This window comes from Chiroxiphia lanceolata, chromosome 8, assembly GCF_009829145.1.
Source record: "Chiroxiphia lanceolata isolate bChiLan1 chromosome 8, bChiLan1.pri, whole genome shotgun sequence".
Lineage (NCBI taxonomy): Eukaryota > Metazoa > Chordata > Aves > Passeriformes > Pipridae > Chiroxiphia > Chiroxiphia lanceolata.
The window spans coordinates 1,570,897-1,591,306 of NC_045644.1; the positions used below are offsets into that span (position 1 = coordinate 1,570,897).

The window sequence follows — 20,410 nt, forward strand, 5'->3', positions numbered from 1 at the left end:
TGAACAACTGTGCTAACAGGGGCTGAGAGCAGAAAATGGAATAACTATGGGATATGAAGTGATCTTGGCCCAAACTGTGTTCAGAACACAAACCAGCTGTCAGCACACGGACATGGTGTATTTGTAGAGTATTTTAATTTTTTTAGCTGAGAAACACAAAACAAGGTAGAGTTCAAGGCATGCAATCAGGCACTAAACTTCTCCAGCTTGTTTTTTTTTTGTGCTCATACCTTCAGTGTAAGTTCTATGAAGAGCAGCAGGTCCTATCTTTAATCTCTACACAAAGCAACTGAGCACCCACTTACAGCCTGAGGTTTTATGCAATGCTTACAGTTGTTCCTGGAAAGCAGGATTTACTTGTAGGGAAGCAGTTCTTTTTCTGTTTTGTTCTATGCCACATGGAGCAAATGTCATCTATTTCCCAAAGTAAGTTTGGCCAGTGACAAAATCAACAGAAGTAAAATAACTTTCTCCACATAGGTACATGTTGCAGTTACAGATATCTGCTTGCTAGGTTTTAATTTGTTTACTCTTTTACTGAAAAATACAGATAATCTAATGAATGGGAAAAGGTCTTTGATTTCTGTACCTTGCAAGCCTACTTCTTGGTGTTCTAAAAAAAAAATAAAACAAAACCAGATACCATAAACAAGCCAGGCAATGGGGCAATCCACTTTTTACCTCTGAGGTAAAAGAGCAATTCAAAGATTAAGAATTTTGTGGATTTAGGCATATTAGAATCGTAACAGGTGTTGAAATAAACATCACAGGTATTGAGAGGCTGCTAAAAAATACATTTCCATTTGAGTAACTTTAGTCTGGCAATAGTGTAAAGCACCTTGGTGTCTACTCATATGGGGCACTTGCTTTTAACAAGCAAAGACAGTACCTGGTAGGCAGCATAGTGCCAAGGAAAATGTTGTTTATAAGCAGCTACAAACATTTTCTCTCTTTAGTGCCCTACCTTTGTTCATACAACTCCTGGTTTTATTCTTTATATTTATTTTAAAACATGCATTGCTTGCATGTTCTCCCTTGCTCATGCATTTTTAAAATCAATATGATTAAAAATGAATCTGCTGTGCATCCGTGTGATGAATGTGGTAAGAGCTCATTCTACATTTTTCCCATAAAGATCCCCATCCTGAAGTTTTCAACATCACTAAAACTTCTGCAGCAAATACTGGGGAGAGACAAATCCCGACTCCTGAACTGGTTAAACTGCTCACTCCCAAGGAATTCAATGCTATCAGAAGTTCCATCCTGTGCTGTGGCAGGCACTAAGAGATCGTTATTACAGTGGATTTTCAGAAGAGGTAATCCTGAGATTACAGAATTGGCAAGTCCAGAACTGGATGGTCCCATTTCCTAGGACCCCTCAGAAAAAAAAATAAAAAATAGCTTCATGCACGTGTGTAACTCATCCCTATTTAATAAAACACTGAAATACAGCTTAAACATGAGGTCAAACACCACAGAAAGTGCCTGAAGAAATATGACTTCACCATTAAATCTTTTGAGAGTAGAAAAGGAAAAATAACTCAGTGCATAAGAATTACACCTTACAACAAGCACATGGAGGCACTGACCTCTCCTTTGATTTCCTAAAAATGAGCAGGGCACGTAGCTCTGGGGGAAAAATCAGAACTTCCATTCCCACTTTTACATCTAACTAGGGAAAAGCCCATGGAAACAACTTTCTTTGCACATCACCTGAAAGGGTGGCTCAGAGTTAAAGAGAAATAATCAAGTCTAGAAAGTGAGTTTGCATTCTCAATAATGGTAGCCTAGATTTAGCTTAGAACACTGATGGTGACAGTAACATGTAAAACATATCTGGCCTTTCTGACAAAAAAAAAGAAGTATAAAATGTTCAAAAACTAACTGTGCATTGAGATTAGCCAGCACATAAACAAAAGCTCAAGACAAGCAGTGCAAAAAATGAAAAAGTAAATAGTGAGAGAATGTGAAACAGCTAAACTACAAACTGAGAGGCTTGTAAATAGAGTGAGTAGTTAATACACTTTCTCAACTTAAGCTGCAATTCAGTAACACTGAAAATGAAATAATTAAAAAAAAACTATTTCAACACCTGAAAAACTGTGCCCCAAGATGTGCTTTGGAGCTCTGACACATTCCCAGGACAACATGGGAGCTCATGGGGAGTGTCTTCCTTTACCCTCCCTGACATTTCACCTTTCCTGGCACTGGGCAGAAATAAATTCCCCTTCCTCTTAAGCTTGGTGTGGGAATGGCTGAACCCCAATGCCAACCCCCTGTTCCACTGCAGCTCTCCAAAAAGTCACAATTAGGGGAAAAAAAAAAATCCCTGAAATACTTTTCTGGAGCAAACAAAACAAGGCAGGGTGACTTTAGTGGAGAGATTTCAGTAAAACAAAACCAGATTTGGTTTGTTGGTCCTTTGCCAAAATGCTCTTGCTGCAAAGAGCAGGATTGTCCTGGAGACCTGGGAGAGACCAGATGCTTCCCAACACCAGCACCTGACACTGATGTTCCACTGACATGCAGGACATGCCCCAGGTAAGGTTTGCTGGAATCAGTGTGCCCTAGTGGGATATTTACTGTCACATTTCCTAATGGCAGTCAGAAGTTCTGCAGAGACACTGTCTATTTTAGGGCTTCTGTTCCCAAGGGAATAAAGATTATTCCACCTTCTGAAGAAAGTGATTGTCTACTGCCAAAAAAAAAAAAAAAAAAAAAAAAGGGAAAAAAAGGGGGAAATTTAGGAAATACAGAAATTAAAATCATGACTAGAGAAGTATTTTGATTGAACAATGAAGGCAAAGCTAAACAGGTATCACCATGAAAGAAAGTTACATAGGAAGGGATTGGGTTCTACTGAGCTTAAACCTGAAAGATGCTGTCCCTTGGTGATTAGATTTGCTATGAATGACTCATCCACAAAGTGATGTGAAATGTACTCCTCAGTAGCTTCTCCCAGCAGTTCAGGGTGTAAAAGCTAGTCAGAAATAAAAATTGCAAGGCAAAAATAAAACAACAACCACCCTGTCTCCCATTTCTCATCATCATTGGTGACAGAAGAAAACAGAAGAATTGAAAGCATTTTAACCTGTGAAATATGGATGGCAAGTCATGCTCTGGAGGAACATCTCAGCCTTTTATCCAGGAAACAGTCTTTCCATGGGTGCTTGGTTAATAGCTATCATGCAAAAACAATTAGTCATTCAAGCAATTAAGAAGGTAATCTCCTAAAAAGGTTTGGAGCTTTCCAAGCCCTAAATGCAACTGCTCTAACCCTAGACTGTTCCTGAGTGTAGTTTCATTACTGTGTTGCCTCTCCTGAAGAGACCCGTTGTATCATGTGTTGTAAATTCTTGATGCTCTTTTGGCTGCAGTCTGAGCCTCTGGTGAATTCTCCTCTTGCTCCTCACACTTCTGGTGGTTTAGGAATATGTCTGACTTCAGGAAGCGGCTGTAGCTGTCGTATTTCATGAGGTTGAATATCTGGTAAGAGAGGGGGAAAAGAACACAGAACCAATGACCTAAGGAAAGGAAAAGGAGGTTTTTAAATGAGAAGGACAGCATCAACTCTAGGGGACTTTTGTTCTGCCGGTGCTAAAGCACCACTAAAAAAGCAAGACACTGAAAATACACACTTCCAATATTGTAGGTTCCACGGTCACTGTTTGGCAATAACACCCATATTTGTTTAAGAATCAGATTACGTTTTTCACAGTAGCCAACTTTGCAAACCTAGTGCTGAAGGTGGGAGGTCCCATGCCATGGTCACTCTGTAGGATGGTCAGAAGCACAGGTGAGAACAAGCAGGACAGTGCCTGGTGCCCTCCCGAGGCAGCTTTAGCCCTGCAGAGCAACCAGGAGTGAAACCCAGCAAGGGTGTCCTCCTGGGAGGGGGTCTGGAAGATACTCAGAGGGACAAAGCAGAGTTGAAGAAAGAGAGGGGCCTTTTATGCACCTTTCTGGCTGCAATTCCTCTTGAACATTACAGAGCTACTCATGCAGAGCACTGGATAATTGAGAAAAGCCTCTAAATAATTTACACAAATACTGAAACTTCAAACTGAACCTAGACTGAAACAACTGGTTTGACTGAGGTTTCTTAAACTTATGCCAGTATTCCCATCCTTTTTAGACTGCTACATCAAGATTGGTCTCAGGCCAGCTCAGAAATGTTGCAGGTACCTTCCACAAAGAGCTGATCTGGTGCAGACATAGTTTACCAGATAAAACGTGGTTTTAAATTGGTGATGGATTAAAGTAGTGCCTTTATGCTTTACACTAGGCCAAGAGCTGCCCCTCTTCTCATGGTCAGCATGGAAGCATGAAGTCAGCACCAAGTACAGCTTTTCTCTCCCAGGGCTTGAGTTCAGGCTCGTCCCTCAACGTCACTTCTGCTCCTCTATTTGTATCCACCACAGACAAAAAAAAGCTACAGCTCTTTTGGAGTTTTCTGAAAACAGAAAGGCTTGGGAGAGGAGTCTGGAAACTGTTCAGGTGTCAAGGTCAGGACTATATATTTAAGCTGTCTTGTAACAGAGTGGAAGAAAAAAAAGTTAACCTCAGGACTGTAACTGAGGCCAAACCAAAGCCAACATCACCCTCAGCCTATTATTTCACTGGAGCCTCTCTGAGTCATGTTTCAGGACTGATTACATTTTATGGTACTCAGAGTAACTCAATTTCCAAGACAAATTTCTGGATTCTGACCTGCATGTGTGGCTAATCCACATCTGGATAACTGCAGCTTTACCTTTACAGTCTCCCTTCTAATTGAGAGTACAACCAGGTAACACAACTGTTTGCTAGGAGGAAGAAAACAGCCTTAAACTGCTTTTTCGTTCCACATCCTCGAGGAACCTGGACAGATAAAGGCAAACACCCAAAACTTGACTGTTCTTGTCTGTGTGTTTGCTGAAATAGCTCCCTTACAAGTAAATTACATGGTGGATTTTATCAACCACTGTTCATTTGCATATTTAAATATTTAAGTTCATGTTTAGAGCTGTGGAAATACTGTTATATAAGCTATATATTGGAATATGGACAATCCCAAGCACCCACTCCATGCAGACCCTAATCAATGCAGACCCTAATCAATGCAGACCCTAATCAATGCAGACCCTAATCAATGCAGACCCTAATCAATGCAGACCCTAATCAATGCAGACCCTAATCAATGCAGTTAAACAAAGCCAAGTCAAATTACACCTCCAGGCATTGGCCAAATACAATGTAATTAAATTTATCCAAGCAGCTCGAGGGAAAAGATAGTAAGGAAGACCTTGCCTGTTAAAACATCGTGTCAGTGTTAAGAACTTAGACTTCTCTTGTTCCTGGTATCAGTTAAAGCATCTGCCAGAGAGACAGAGCACTGTAAGATCAATATCTTCTGCAGCCTGGTCAGCCAAGTGTACAGAACAGGCAGATTTTATGATCATGTGCAAAAGCAGAGCCCTCTTTTGCCCCTCCCCTCCTCCCATTGCCTTTGTGGAGCAGCAACATTCACCCTTCAAGTATTTTTAAGCACACAGATTTCTATGAACCCTCTGTCACCACTTCAGTCAGCACCAGCAACTGCCCCCAAGCCATTTGTTTAAGGCCACCCCGTGAGCACAAACCCACAGCCCACCAGTAGCACCAGTCAAACCAGTAGGTCTCTGGAGAACCCAAGTGCTGGTTCCCAGCAGTGCTGCAGACCAGACTGTGGCTTTCCAGCTCTGCCTTTTTATGCTTCAGACACACAGCTCCAGCAGTAGTTAAGAAGGTTCTTTAGAGAACAAATTACACCACTCTTCATAACTTTATAAGGATTGAAAACTAGAGAAGACCATAACTCTTCTGAACTATTATCTAACAGCAGTAAACAGTAGCTTCAAGCAGTGGAATCCTGCAATGACCCATAAACGTTCTGCATTTGTTTGTAAAAGTTCCCAGACTGTCTTCCCACACTAGTGGGATTCCTCTACCATTGGTCCAGCAGGTTTCCAGTTCAGGTATCACTAATCCTTGGCTGCCCACGTGCATGTCATTTGTAAAACTGCAGAATATTCTAACTCCAGTAGTCTCTCCAGCTTCCCTCTCATAATCACCCACCCTGAACTGCAGTGCTTAGATTTACCAGAACATTTCTTTTTCCCTTCCCCCCCCCGCAGTTAGAAGTTTTTCCATGAAAAAATCTACTTCCTCACATGGAAATTGAGTTTCAGACATTTCCACTGCTGATGACTTGGAACCTGCTTGAAAGACAGCAGAGCCTTTGCTCCTCAGACTCCTTCAACTGACCCAGCCAGCCCCAACTAATGTGTTCAATACCTGACTGAAATGGGTTGAAAACATTATTTATATCAGTCTGCTGTTTCTCCACAAAAGGAAAGAGCCAAATGGAAAATGCAGGTAGTCCTGAGGATGGTACAGGATTTAAAAATAGTACTGCAAGTGCTGGAAAGCTGCAGATAAGAATGACTCACTTCATAACTTCAGCTTCAAAATCAGCTAAATATCAAGGAAATTTACCACCCAAGACATGCCTGCAAAATATCACCTAATTTCTACCAGACCTCCCAAGTTCTCTGGGAAAAGGCAAAGCAGATACCAGCTTCTCTAAGTTAGAGAAGAGGAGGCTTTTCAGAAAATTGTGTTATGTTCATATCAATATAAATACCAAAACAAAGCAAAATGAAGAATCTTGAGCTCTCAAGGAAACCAGTGGCAACTATGGAAACAAACACCAGCAGTGACTCAGCACAAGTGAACACACAGGAAAACCGAGGCACCCAGTTACTCAGCTGGGGGAGCCTCAAACTACCCACACAGGAACCCCGGAGAAAACTGCACCCAGTTTTCCAGGAATGTCCTGGACTGGAATTAGAATGGCTGCATGGAGTGTCTTAATTAACTGGCCTCAGTTAGATGGGGCCCAAAACCTGTGGTACCTCAGAGCAGCTGCATTTAACATCCCCAGCAGGGAACCAACCCAGCTCTGTGCCCGCCTGGCCACAGGTAGCAGCAGGCAGGTTCCCAACCTTCCTACAATGACTTGTGCTCAGAAAGCAGAGTGCATTAAAACCAGGCAAAAACTAATGAAACTGTGTTATTGGACAAAATAACTTTACCTGGTCCTGGAGCTTCTGAAACATGAGAGGGTGAGGTGTCTCTAAGATGGTCTCGCTCAAACGGGACTGCCCTTCAACGTTGACCTGGGAGGAAGCTTTACTGGACAGGAAAGTCATGTAAATCTCTTTAGCTTTTTCTTGCATCTGCAAAAGGACATTTATTTAAAGCATTACTTGCTGTGTAGATAACCTCTGTATTGATTAATGTGTTGTTGGAGACAGACCTAGGTCACTTCTTGAGGTCCACATCCTAAAACTAAAACACGTTCTGAATTAAAAAAAAAAAAAAAAAAAGGTAAGAAAACACATAGGTCAGCTTACCTGTGTGTGTTCATTTGTACTGGAAGAAAAACATCTCTGCAGGCAAACATCTATATTGACATCAGTGGAAGCACTTTGGTTAGAGCAAGATGTGGTGTTTGAATCTGAGTATCCAGGATGGAATTGCTCAGCACCATCAACTAGGCCTTGCCTTCACTACTTAGAAGGCTGTTTTTACTAACAGATCATCAGTATGTGCAAGGAACCCAGAGGAAAAACACTGTGGAAACTTACTGCAAGGCAAACCTAGGCAAAGGTAGTGTATAGTCTGTGCCACTGTTAGATTACTTGTCATACTGCAGGCTTTGTCTTAGCTACTACCTCAGGGCAGCTCACCTACCACACTGACTACATGAGCAAAAAAACACCAACAACTTGACTAAATGTTGGAGATAATGCTCCCAATAGCCTCTGAAAGCTGATAAATAAGGGTAGGTGTGACTTGCATAAATCTGTTTGTTGGTGTTTGCCCTGATTTCAGAGTTCTTCCCTTGGCAAACCAGTAACAGCAATAACATCTTGACCCAACCAGCATCTTTACACCTCAGAGCAGTGAGTGAGTGGTCACAATCCTCTGAATGCAAGCTCCTCCTTGACCAGAAGGTTGGACAGGAGAAAGCCAGAGGGGTAGAAAGAGCCAAGCCAGGCAAGAGCCTGCTACAATCCAAATTCTGCACACTGAAAAGAGGAGCTGTGTGATCCTGAGCCCGGGGTGCTCCTCAGAGTTCCCCACAGCACCTCTGAGGAGTAACCACAGCCCCACACCAGCTAAAGGGCTGTGTCTTTGATGGGAAGGGGGCTTGAAGAAGGAAGCATTTAAACCCTTGCCCATGAAGGAGCCACAGAATTTCTTTCATGTCTTACAGCTGAGATACATTTGCATTTGGGGATAATTAGAACAAAAGCTGCATGTGTTTGGGAATTCAGGAGGCCTAAAGAGTTAACTCTCTTGCTGCTGAAGGGGACACACATTTTCCAGTATTTTTAAAACAGATTATTCATCTGATGGGCAGAACATTACATGCCAGGTGCATTAAGTCCCAATGAACTGTTTTTAACAATTTCCAATCTTTCCAGTGTCAGATCAGAGAGGACCGGGTCAGCCACATCTGTTCTACATGAGCAATTAGTCCCATTAATCAGAGGTATGACTGCTTTAATTATCAAAGTTAATGCCCTAATGTAGACACAGCAAAGCTGCCTGAGCTATTATGGCAAGAGCAAATGATTGCACTGCCAGTCCTACCTAAATAAGCTTGAACCTGCTGTCAAAATTCCAACAACACTTGAGAGAATGGTAAGGGACTGAGGAAAAAAACCTGCCCTCCTACTGAGTCAGTGGAAAAGAGGAAATAAAGGGAGAGGAAAAGCAGCACACACACTCAGGGAAAAGCTGCAGTATCTACTCAAAATTATCTGCTCTGCTCGAACTGCCAGGCTGTCCTGATGCAGCTCCACAGCAGCCACAGCACAAGGTGCTCCTTGCCCAAGGACTCAGGAGCAAGCTGGGCACTGGAGAGAAAGAGTAGAGAAAGGCTGGAGAGGAAACACAAAACTAGAAGTGACTGTGAGGAAGTTTAAAGAGCGAGCAGGGGAACCAGAGGACTGCGTGGGAGGTTGGTGAAACAGGGAGGCTCTCTGGATTTTGTGAGGAAGAATAACAAAGAAAGGAAGTGAAAGAGCTGTGGCAGGGAGAGGGGGCCCTTGGAGAGGCACGGGGGACCTGGCTTTATAGCAATGGGAAAATATGGAAATGCAGAGCTAAACCTCACAGGCTCAGCTGCAAACAGAAGTGTTGTGCCACGTCTGTGCTTCAGCAGGAGAACATCAGTGTAACTACAATTTATAATTTGTTTTTTTAAGGGAAAGTGCAGTTAAAGCTGCCAGTGTGTTTATACACACCCCAAATGTGATTCAGGGAGAGCCAGGTTCGGGTGGAGGAGGCAGGGTTGGCCCCCCTTCAGTCAGTGGCATTCCTTGTTCTGCATCAGCCTGAAGCTGATGGCCCAGCACAGGGGACTCTGCTCTGGAACTGAAACAACACTTAAACTGGGATCTTGTTCACAGGTGGTTGTTAAAGGATTTTTGGCACTTCTCACTCCCATCTGTGTGCTCTCCCCAGCATCCGTGCCAAATTCCCATTTGGAGTACAAAGTCCTGTCTGCAGCAATCCCCCTCACTATTTCAAGTGGATACAATATTATTTCCCACTTCCTTTCCTAAGGTCAAACTCAGCTCTCAAGCATGAGTGTGGTTCCCAAATGAGGTGGATGGAAGCCCCAGATGCTCATCAGAGCAGGCTCCAGCAGACAGCAGCTGTGCAGCATTACCCAGTCCTGCTAAACCCTTGCTACATTCCATGTGGGAAGAGACAGAAGGAACTCCTGAATATGTAACTTTGTTCTGAAATCGTTCTCTACAGAACTTCCACGTGGATATTTTGGTGGGCTTTAGCAATAGCTGAAAATATTCCCCGTTGCTGGAAGCATTTATTGCAATCTGTAATTTATTTTAGAAGCTCAGCTGCAAGAGCAGAAACACTGAAACCCCGGGAAGCAGCACGAATGACATGCTGTTTGTTTCATTAGCAGTCCCAAATGCAACAACGTATGACTAACTCCAATAAAATACCTAAAGTTAAATGTTATTCACTGATCTCCACCACTCCCATCTCAATTATTAAATATGTGCCCTATGATGAGGAACATATGGGTGGCAGAAGAGCTCACTGCTACAAGTGGACTTGACCTAATTCCTAATTCTGGTCCCGTGATCCAGCACTCCTGGCTGCACACAGGCTCTCAGTCAAGAGGAAGGGCACAGAGAAGATGTATCTGCACAGCATCTTGCAGGATCTGCCTGCGTTGGCCTGACCTAAGTCAGCTCCTGGTAGAACCCACGTGACTGTGGTGAGAGTAACAAACTTATTAAGCCACGAGGAAAGGCCCAGGATATTTTCTTAGAATGGCATTAATGCTGCCAGTTTGCAACCAAAGGAAAGCAGGAGCAGAGTGAGCCTGCAGCTACCTGCCAGGACCAGAAATAACACGAGGGAAGGACAGAACAGCCACTGAGCCAACCAACCATCCTACTGGAATAGCAGCCCATACAAAACCAAACCCTGCTCCAGGCTGGCACAGAAAGGGTAACAATGAGCACCCCTGGAACAGTGGTACCTTTGAGCAAGTTTAAACTGACCAAGAAAAACCCCACACCAGAACTCTCATGTCAAGTAATGAAAGGTTTATCTTATACTTTAAAATAGGGGGAAAAAAACCCCATTCATAGAATCATCGACTGGTTTAGGTTTGAAAGGACATTAAAGATTATTTAGTTTCAACCCCCTGCAGGGACAGGAGACACCTTTCACTCCGTGAGGCTGCTCAGAGTTCCATCCAGCAATGGCTTTGAGTGTTTCCAAGGACAGGGCATCAGCCACCTCTCTGGGCAACACCTTCCAGTGTCTCACCACCCTCACAGTAAAGAATTTCTTCCTTATATCTGATCTAACCCTGCCCTCTTCCAGTTTAAAGCCATTTCCCCTTGTCCTGTCACTCCAGGTCCTTGTCCCAAGTCCCTCTCCAGCTCTCTTGGAGCTCCTTCAGTCACCAGAAGGGGCTCTAAGGCCTCCCTGGAGCTTGTTCCAGGCTGAACAACCCCAGCTCTCAGCTGGATTCCACAGCAGAGATGCTCCAGCCCTCTGAGCATCCCCGTGGCCTCCTCTGGACCCACTCCAGTCTGGGTTATCTGATACCAGCTTCATTTGGCCAAAGGTCTAAGGGTCTTTGAGTTAGTTTCTGTGGTAAACCACTTTTAAGGAGAAACAGGTTGTAAAACAGGTAAAAATTTGTTTTTAGAATACTTTGCTCACAGTAAATAGACACAAACTGATTTCTAGAAGAATCACTTTCAGAAGACAAATTCAGGCTTCATGCTATCATAAACACTGGAAATATTTCTATTTTTAGTGCTTTTCCCAGCTTTGTCAATTATCTAAACAAAGACATCCACAAGCAGTAGCTATAAAAACTCACTGTAAGTCTGTGTCATTCTAAAGCACATTTATTCCAGCCAGTTAAAATAGTTTGGGCAGTACTGAATAATTAATCCAAACAGAACCTAATTCAGTCTCTGTCCATTCATTTGGCAATTCATTCAAGGATTCACTAAGCTCTTATCTCTGTACATCACTTTACCATTTCCTGGCACGTGTAATCCTAAAATAGCTAAAAATATGGAAATTATTTAGCAAGGGAAAATACAATTATTATCCCACTGCAAGGTATGGGACCTTACAGAAAAGCAGACTGACCAGTTGTTCTTTTCTGAAGACCATCTGCATTTGTGGACCTCTAATGAGGGAGGGAAGCAGCTGAAACAGTACTAAATGTTACAAAGTGCTCAGTCAAACCCAACATTTTCCTCTTCTTGCAAAATATATTTTTGGGGGGGGGGGGGGCTGTGGATTTATCAACACCAAAAAAATATTCACAACTAAACAAATTTGAAATTCCTCAAGAAAATAACAGAATTAACAAAAAAAAAAAAAGAAACCAGTCACAAAACACTTTTTCAGAAACAACAAAACATGATAAATATTTTAGGCCTGACTTTATAGGCTTCAAAGTCTAAATGTGAAAGTGGATCCTGTATTTCTGGTGGGTCTAAGCAGTGGAAAAAAACTTACTGGAGGTGGCTGCTGAAAAAATTTCCAGAAGAGTATTTGCTACTAGAAAGATACAGCTTTCATGAAAATGAAAATTGTCTGCAGGTATGTATTGATTTGGATAATATATTTAAATAAAAAAAAAGAGTTTGAACAGGCCCTCGCTTTTATTTGTTTTGTAACTTGGAATTCAATAAGGCAAAATGTTACATTTTGATACTGTGAAATATTTTTGTTTGTGCTGCGTGTTATTTTTATGTTTCACTAAAGAATTACAGTGGTGTTTGTTGCCATGTAATAGCTGCTACGCTTTAAAAATGTCCTGAATGAAATGTCTTTATATTTGCAAGCAAGATGATGCAACATCATTAATGAATCACTGAATTAATAAACCTTTTACTATTCCCAAGCAATTACAAAAAGTTCAGAGGTTTCAAAACATGGGAAACTTGACAATTTCAGCATTTTGTTTTGATTTGAAATAGAACCAGCTTTGTTTCCAAACAATTCCACCACCATGATTTTAGTGCAATTTCTTCAAACACATTGATTTGCATTCACACGGAGCACGTTATACAACAGGAATGTTTTAGCTCCAGCTCTGCTAAGTAAACTTTGTTGACAACTGAAATCTATTCAGGAAACATACCTGTTTTTTTCCCTGTGTTTTCTTAAGTTCTTCACACGCTAGCCAGAACAAAACATTTTCTTCACTAAATTCCTTCTTTAAAAATTCCTAGGAAAGAGAAAAACAAACACAGAAATGTTCGGATTCAATTCCTCAATTGTTTTTCTCTCTTCCTACTGCAGCTATTAAAAGTAGAAGCTGCCTACAGAGAATTTTACCACGAGTTCACACAACTCAGTGTAACAGAACCACTGCATCAGTGCATCTGCACATACCAACACACAGAGGAACAGCACATATTCTGCATTTTGGAAGCACATTCCAGGAGGATGATGGGCTACATTTAATCTCAGAGCACATCAGTAACTAACAGGAATAGTTTCTTCAGCCTCCCTTAAATAACTAGAGCACTTTTACAGCCACTACTCAAAGGGAAATCCAAAAATATATGAGCTCATTAGCTGGTGAGTATAATGAACTATTTTAATGAGAGTCACAGATCACCTGAGATTCTCATTTGGTACCTTTCTGATTTTTCTAATGAGTAAGATCTCTACAAATAAAAGTGTTTCTAAACACGATCGTCACTGGCAATAAATTCACTTCAGTAAACTAAAGCAGAAGATATATCTGCATTCTCTACAGTGTTTAATACAGCACATTGCTCCAAAAGTGAGCCATGCCTTAAAAGGGGAAAAATGAGCATTAAATTTATTTATGAAACATAATGGCTGAAACATTTATAGCTCCAAGATCATCAGTTTTCTCTTTCAAGTGTTAGAAAATAGAGATCAAGCAGTGCCAAGAATTAAACAGCACTGCAATTACTTTTTTTTTTTTTTTTTAAGAATTCAGAATCAGTGTTTTGTAATTCTAGTTTACATCACTTGTTAAACCAGTCTGCCAGGACACCACATTAGCCCAGAGCATTTTATCAGTAGCATTTTCAAGTGGGTAGTTCCTATTTTTTACGTCTAATATGGCAAGAAACCTTGAAAAACCAACTCACCACCCTCACCTAATTAAACCTCAAGCCATTTTGAGCTGCACAAGCCCACACTTGGTAGTAAAGTGACAGGGGATACTTTTCACTACAGCTGCTAAACACAGATTAAGAGTTGTCAGGCTCAGAGACTGTCAGTGGTAACTCTTTGCTTAATGTCTGAGAATAAAGAGCCCAGATGAGCCCTCAGTGATAAATAACCCTTGGCAGGAGGGAGCAGGGGCTCAAGGGCTGCAGTTTATCCGACAGTAACTTGTCAGGAGCAGACAGATCCCATCAGGAAGATGCAGGCAGGAGTCCTGCAGTGCCTGGCAGGAGGGAGCTGCAGGGGCAGCAGGAAAAGGCGCTGCCCCAGGAGCTCAGCTGGTGGCACAGCTCCAAATGTGCCACCTCTGCTCAGGGCACGGACCTAAAGGAGCCACATCTCTGTGCTCACAGCCTGGCATGGCTGCACCCTGACTCATACAGCTTTAAATGCTAACTCTGGTCTGTAGAAATACCCATAGCTGATATAGCCACCCTAAATCGCTTCACTCCTTCTGGGTCCTCCAGGAGGTTCTCCAGCGACGTGGCCCATTTTGAGGTTCCTTTCAAGGTCTGGTGGCTGCTGCTTGGGTGACCCTCGCTGTCATTTATCTCTGGAAAAATAAAAAGAATCGAAAGAAACATCATCTTCTTTAGAAATGGCACAAGTGGCAGTCACACGTGGATGTCTCCCACATTCCCCCCACACCCTGGGATTACAGCTGCTGTCTTTAAAGGAAACACCACAAAACTGAAAATAAACACACACACACACACACACAGAGTTGAATTCTGCTTTGCCTGTGAGGAGGCAAAAATTCCTTACAGTCAGATAATTCATGAGCACTGTCACTGTTCTGCAGGAGGTCAAGCAGCTTCTGCCTGTGGAACACAATGACCACAGCCTGTGTCATAAAAGAATCATTTGGTCTTTTTCTGACACTGTCTGCAGCATGGGCTCCTATAAAGCAATTCCTGGTCAGTCACACGTGTGACATTTATTTTTAAGAAAAGAATCATCACTGGGGGCTGGAGGTTGGGTGATAGCAAAGAGAGAAAGAAAAATAATGCTTTGTTCAGCGGGAGAACCAGTCCAAGATGTTAACCCAGTCTAACTGGGAGGAAAGACAGCTGGCAGAAGAGCCTCACTGAAGCTGAGTCAACCTGGTTTGGGGCAAGGGGGTGGGTTTTCTCTTTGTTTCCAAGTCCATTGAAATTCTCCTTTTATAAGGTGCACTGGGCTGTGCCCACATCTGCTCTGCCAGCAGCCTTCTCACAGGCAGGAGAGATGGCACACAGGTTATATTTTCCCTATCCCAGGGACAAGTGCATTATCTGCAAGGCTGGTAATGAAAAAAAGAATTTTTTGCTGTCTACCCTTTGGAAAACCCATTACTTGGAGGGACTCCAAGGATTTGCTCATCTGAAAAACTCTAAAACAGATATAAAGTGCTTGGCCTTCTCTCCTCTCACACACAGAATGCCCTGGGAAGGCAGGAGGGTAGGGCAAGGGAAGTCAGGATAAGAGCTCCATTTCGGGTCACTACACACTGGAGAGGGGCACAAAATCCTTCCTGTAACCAATACAGCCTCCACTTATTTTAATAACCCCTTCAATCCACTCTACCAACTTTTTGGAAACATGGATCATAGTAACTTCTGCTTAAGCTCTGTTAAAAAACCCTTCTTCCACCACGAAACTAAACCTCAGGAAGTATCTCAAAAAACTATCAATGCAGAGCTGTGCTATCAGATGCCCTTTTCAGCTGGTAACTGGAATCAATGCTAAGGTTAAAGCCCTGCACAACACTGGCACGACAGCAAAGCCTCCGGGGTTTGAGTTGGTAGGGACCTGTGAAGTCTGCCTGTTTTCCTAAAAGTGACACGGAGAACTGTTCTAAATGAATGAACATCCCTTCTCCTGTGGTAGGAGTGGGGTTTTTGCATGAGAAGCACAGTCTGTGAGCTAAAGGCCAGCAGTCACAGCCAGGGGATTGCCCCCAGGCCACTCCTGCAGCCCTCAGACGTGACACGAGCACAGCCAGTTAAAGCTGCCTGGGTTTGCCCACCCCACCCTCCCCTTTGTGCAAAAGGATGTGGTTCTTGATTATCACTTGCAACATTTATTTTAGCAGCCTGACTCAAAGTATCTGGGCTCCTAATCTCAGTCAAATCTGTGAGATTTAAGTGGGAATAGCCAAGTACATTGGACCAGAACACAGTAACCTCTGAGGAGTTCAAACCTCTCGTTACAGTCGTGCTCACCTGCAAGCAGAAGGGCAGCTCTGTGTGTGCAGCTGCTCATGGCCTGAAGAACCAGGCCATTCCCTTATTTAATACATGATTTAGAACAGAACACATGGAAATGAGATTTTATTTCTAGCGTTTCTGTTCCAGCCAAATCTTCAGTGGACATTAATGATTATTTTGAAAAGCACGTATTTCAACGAGCCAGTGCACCAAAGGGCAGACCCAGGGCCTTGAGAAACTGAAAAATATAAATTCTGGTGAGCAAAGACCAGAATAAGTGCTCCATATACCCAGGATACACTGATCTCCTTCTCCTCAGCTGCTTTCACTGGTCTCTCATTTTACTGCTGGCTATTCTGCGTCCTCCCTGATCATCATTCTCACTTCCAGCCTACCCAGTACAAGCCAACTCTATTCCCTACGTTTACATTCCCCTCCTGCTCCTCCTTGTCAACATCCAAACTCTTTTCTCACTTATGATCCTGTTCCCCTTCTCCCTGCATTCTCCTCCTACAGCATTAATAGAAAAAACATTTGGTTTTGAAGGGAAGACCTGCATGGCTTCTTCCCAGTGTCCACTCTGCTGTACCTTGTGCAGGGCTCTGTTACTCCACTTGTTTCCTCACTTCACAAGCTCCCCACAGCCCAGAAAGTCCTGTGGTACCAAGATGAGGCCTTTTTGCCCATTGCAACCCTTCTAGTTACCCCTTGCCTCACTCATTCTTGTTCAAGCTGGGAGCTCCCCAGAGCAGACGCTGGGGGATGTCTCAGGTGCTGGGCAGCTCTGCTGCAACCCCAGCTCAGCCCAGGCTCAGCCCACACCAAGGCAGGGGACACCAGGCAGACCCTCAACCCCCCTGTACATAACAAATACAAGGGGTAGAGAACAGGCTTAGGTACTGCAGCACCACCCTTGTCTTGAGCAGACCCCCAAAACCACAGAAACTGCCCCCCAGCAGCCTGCTGAGGACATCCCCTGGCTGGTACCACCCTGCCAGCAGTGGCACAACTGTGGCACAGCTGGCAGGGGCCAAAGCTGTGACAGGGAAAGTGCCAACAGCTCTGGAGGGCTCAGGTCTGTGTGCTGGGCATGGCACTGCTCAAGGTCTCCCTCTGGGCTGAGCACCATCAATCCCCACATTCAGTGTCCCTCTGCAACCATAAAACATTAACATTCCCCTTCAGTACAAACATAAATGGGCTGCACGTGATACATGACAGTAGGAAACACCCTGAAATTTTATGAGGACATTAAATACTGCTGGATATTTTTATTATACCCCATTAAATATGCCATCACCAACATATATTCTAAAACAAAAGCGACCCAACCCCACCCCCAGTTAGGATCATAACTTCCCACTCCACGTGCTGGTTTCATTCAGCAGATTTGAAGTGTGATTTCTAGATTCTTTTTTTAAAGAGTTTAAAAGACAGGAAAGAGGTTTTCCCCACAAATGACTCCAGAAGCTGATCCCCAAATCCACCTCTCATAACACATTACTAAATTACCTTAAAAATTATACATCCACTGAAGTACAAATTAATGAGTCTGAAACGATTTATTTGAAAAGGCAAGGCACCAATAAGTGTAGTTATGTGAATGGTCTCCTGAAACCTATTCAACTCTGTTTGGTATCTATAAAGATAACTTTCTCCTTTTAAAAATCCTCTAGTGACAAAGTTAGGTAATATATGCTTGGAAATAACAAGCTTGATCCCAGTTTTTAACAATACATATACATTTGTAAGGTCATTTAAATGAGGAAGGTAGACATCTGCTGATACTGAAAACGGGGAGATAATTTTGTGCATCTAAAAGGCTGTTACAAAATGGCAGTCCTTCCACCAGCATTTCTGTAAAAGTAACACACAGGATGCACAACAGGTGATAAATACACTAACTACATTTCTTACATTGCAATATGCTAATTATATTTCATAGCAGAGCTTGCTGTCTTTTACTGGGGTTAGAAACCAAGAGGCAGAGAAAGCCAGCAAAGCACACACACGGCAGGGCACAGCTGTAAGAGTTTTCTGCTGAAACAAACTTTCCACCCAGTTGCAAATGTGCTTCAGAGACACAACTGCTCTCAGGATGTGCAGGGAGCAGCCAGCGCAGCAACTGACTGAGTGCTTGTTTTAACATCACCCAACTTCAGAGGGCTCCATGCTAAGACAACAAACAGGCAGCTACATTAGCTGGAGCATTATTGCAGAGGAGACTCTTATAGGAGCTGCCTTCCCATCACACAATGGCCCTGCAGCACCAGACTGCGGATAAAGGCTCTTTGTGTGAGAACGGTAAGTGCAGCACTAATAATGCTGTAATTATCAGCTGAAGAGTGCTATCAAAAACGGCAAATGTTTGCATTCTCCAATCAGGAACTTGGACTGAAACCACAGAAAGCGTCAATAACATCAACATGCACAACTTTGCAGGTCAAAACTCGCAGTTCTGGGCCTTGTTTTTGACCGAAAAAAAATAAAATAAGTGGAAAGCCGTCAAACTGTGAGTGATTCAGACCCAGCTAATTGAGTTAGACATGCTGATCGCTCTGCCTTCCAGCAGCACCACAACGGTTTCCCAAGCTGCTGCCACTCTCCAGCTGTTGATATCGTGGCCCATATCAAGCAGCACAGACTCACACCCTTCACGGAATCCCACGGAGCACGTCCCTTGCTAAACGCCTGTTCCAACCATCTCTTTCCCACACACGCCTTTTGCAAACTCCCTGGCAAACAAATGTCACACAAACAGTCAAAATGACAAAAGCACCACGTAAACAGCACGTTGCTTATTCTATATTCAAGCATTAACGTAAAACAAGAAAAGCCACCTCAATTTCTTCTCGAAGAACTTCCGACCGCACCTGCCCTTATTCACCTGGATCATAAAGCTGCAAGCCATGAACCTTTATTATCACTTTAAAAGTACTCTGAATACCTTGTCTTTTCCTATGCTCAGCAGAAAGCCTATCCAGCAACAATCCCCAGTCCAGAATTAATAAATCCAAGGTATGAAACAGTGGGAAACTTCACAAGCAAGCAGCTGAAAGGGGGAAATTCCCTTACTTTCCATGCATCCAAGCATCACCAGATGAATCCTCGCATAACAATTTTTTCCAAGCAGCAGCTGAGTTTTAAACCTTTTCCTTACAGCAGAGCTGCCCTTCACATGTGTTGGTTGTTCAGAGCATGAGCCTCAACATCCTCTTTTGACTGTCTCTAGCAACAGATGGCTCCTGGATTCCACTTTTAACTATAAGGAAGGAAGCTAAAGGGACGTTCCGCTTTTGTAGCATCTCTGGGAGCGTTCACCAGACAGATATCCTTGAAAAAAACAACCAAAGAACCCCCAAAAAAACCCCAACCCAAATCAAGTCTAGACAAACACCGCAACTGGCTTTTCTTAGAAAGATTGCAACTTCTTCCTGCACATAATAAACTGTAGCGTTATTTTCTAGGATTCGGAGATTGCTAATTTTACCCCAGTTGTTTCAGCACCGACTGATACCAGATATCACCGCCTCGGAATGGACAGACTGGCAGCAGCGCGGGCACACAGCACACAAACACGGCGCAGCGCCCGCCTGCAGAGGGAACTGGGAAGTCCCGCATTATCACTCCTTGGGAACTTCCATTCCAGCTTCAGACGCTCCCTCCAAAGGCGAACTCTTCAAAGTCGATTCACAGAGCGCCTGACTGACCGCGCTCTGAAGCTCTGCGCTGTTACCTCGCCCCCAGTAAGAGCAGCCCGCAGGACTCGGGCACCGAAAAGCGGCCGATGAGGCAGAAGCCCGAGCAGAGCTCAGTTCCCTGTTCCGCGGGAAGCGCCGCTCCCCTCCCGCACGGTCCCGGCACGGTCCCGGTGCGCACCCCGCCGAGCGGCACCGCCGCCCCCCAGCCGGACCCGCCGCGGGGCAGCTCCGGCTCCATCCGCAGCTCCCGGGGCCGGGGGGGAGCGGCGCGGCCCGGGAACCGCCCGGGGACAGCCCGGGGACCGCCCGGGAGCCCCTCGCTCCCCCGCGGCGACGCCGGAGCCCCGCATCCCTCCCGCCCCGTCGGTCCCCGCTGCCCCGGCCCCGTTACCTGAGGGCGGCCGCTTCCTGCTGAGCCGGCTCACGGCCCGGTTGAACATCCCGGGCGCCGCTCGGGCCGCGCTGCCCGAGCCCCGGGGCGGCCGCGCCTCCCCCGCCCCGCCCGCCCCGCTCCGCTCCCGCCCGCACGGGGCGGCCCCGCCGCGCCCGCACCTGCCCCGCCGGGAACGGCGCTTCCCACGTTATCCCGGGGCACAGGCACGGCCAAAGGCAACGTGGCGATACCGGGGGTTCACCCCCTCGCCGGTGGAGAGCGGCGCCTCCCCCTTCCCCGCGGGGCCCCCGCTGTCCCAGCCATCCCCA

General features: G+C 44.4%; 1 protein-coding gene across 2 annotated transcripts; it reads right to left on the minus strand.

Moving 5' to 3' along the window:
• Positions 1-113: 113 nt before the first annotated feature.
• On the minus strand, positions 114-20,190 carry RGS10 (regulator of G protein signaling 10). 2 transcript variants are annotated; one of them, XM_032694297.1, is made up of 5 exons: positions 20,100-20,190; positions 14,253-14,371; positions 12,752-12,838; positions 7,116-7,259; positions 114-3,486 (listed from the first exon to the last, which is right to left on the minus strand). In XM_032694297.1, exons 1-5 carry the CDS (start codon positions 20,146-20,148, stop codon positions 3,340-3,342), a joined length of 546 nt encoding a protein of 181 aa, XP_032550188.1. In that variant the 5' UTR covers positions 20,149-20,190; the 3' UTR covers positions 114-3,339. The 2 variants fall into 2 exon arrangements, with proteins under 2 accessions (XP_032550188.1, XP_032550189.1); XM_032694298.1 differs by lacking the exon at positions 20,100-20,190 and adding an exon at positions 19,083-19,826.
• Between the last annotated feature and the right edge of the window lie 220 nt (positions 20,191-20,410).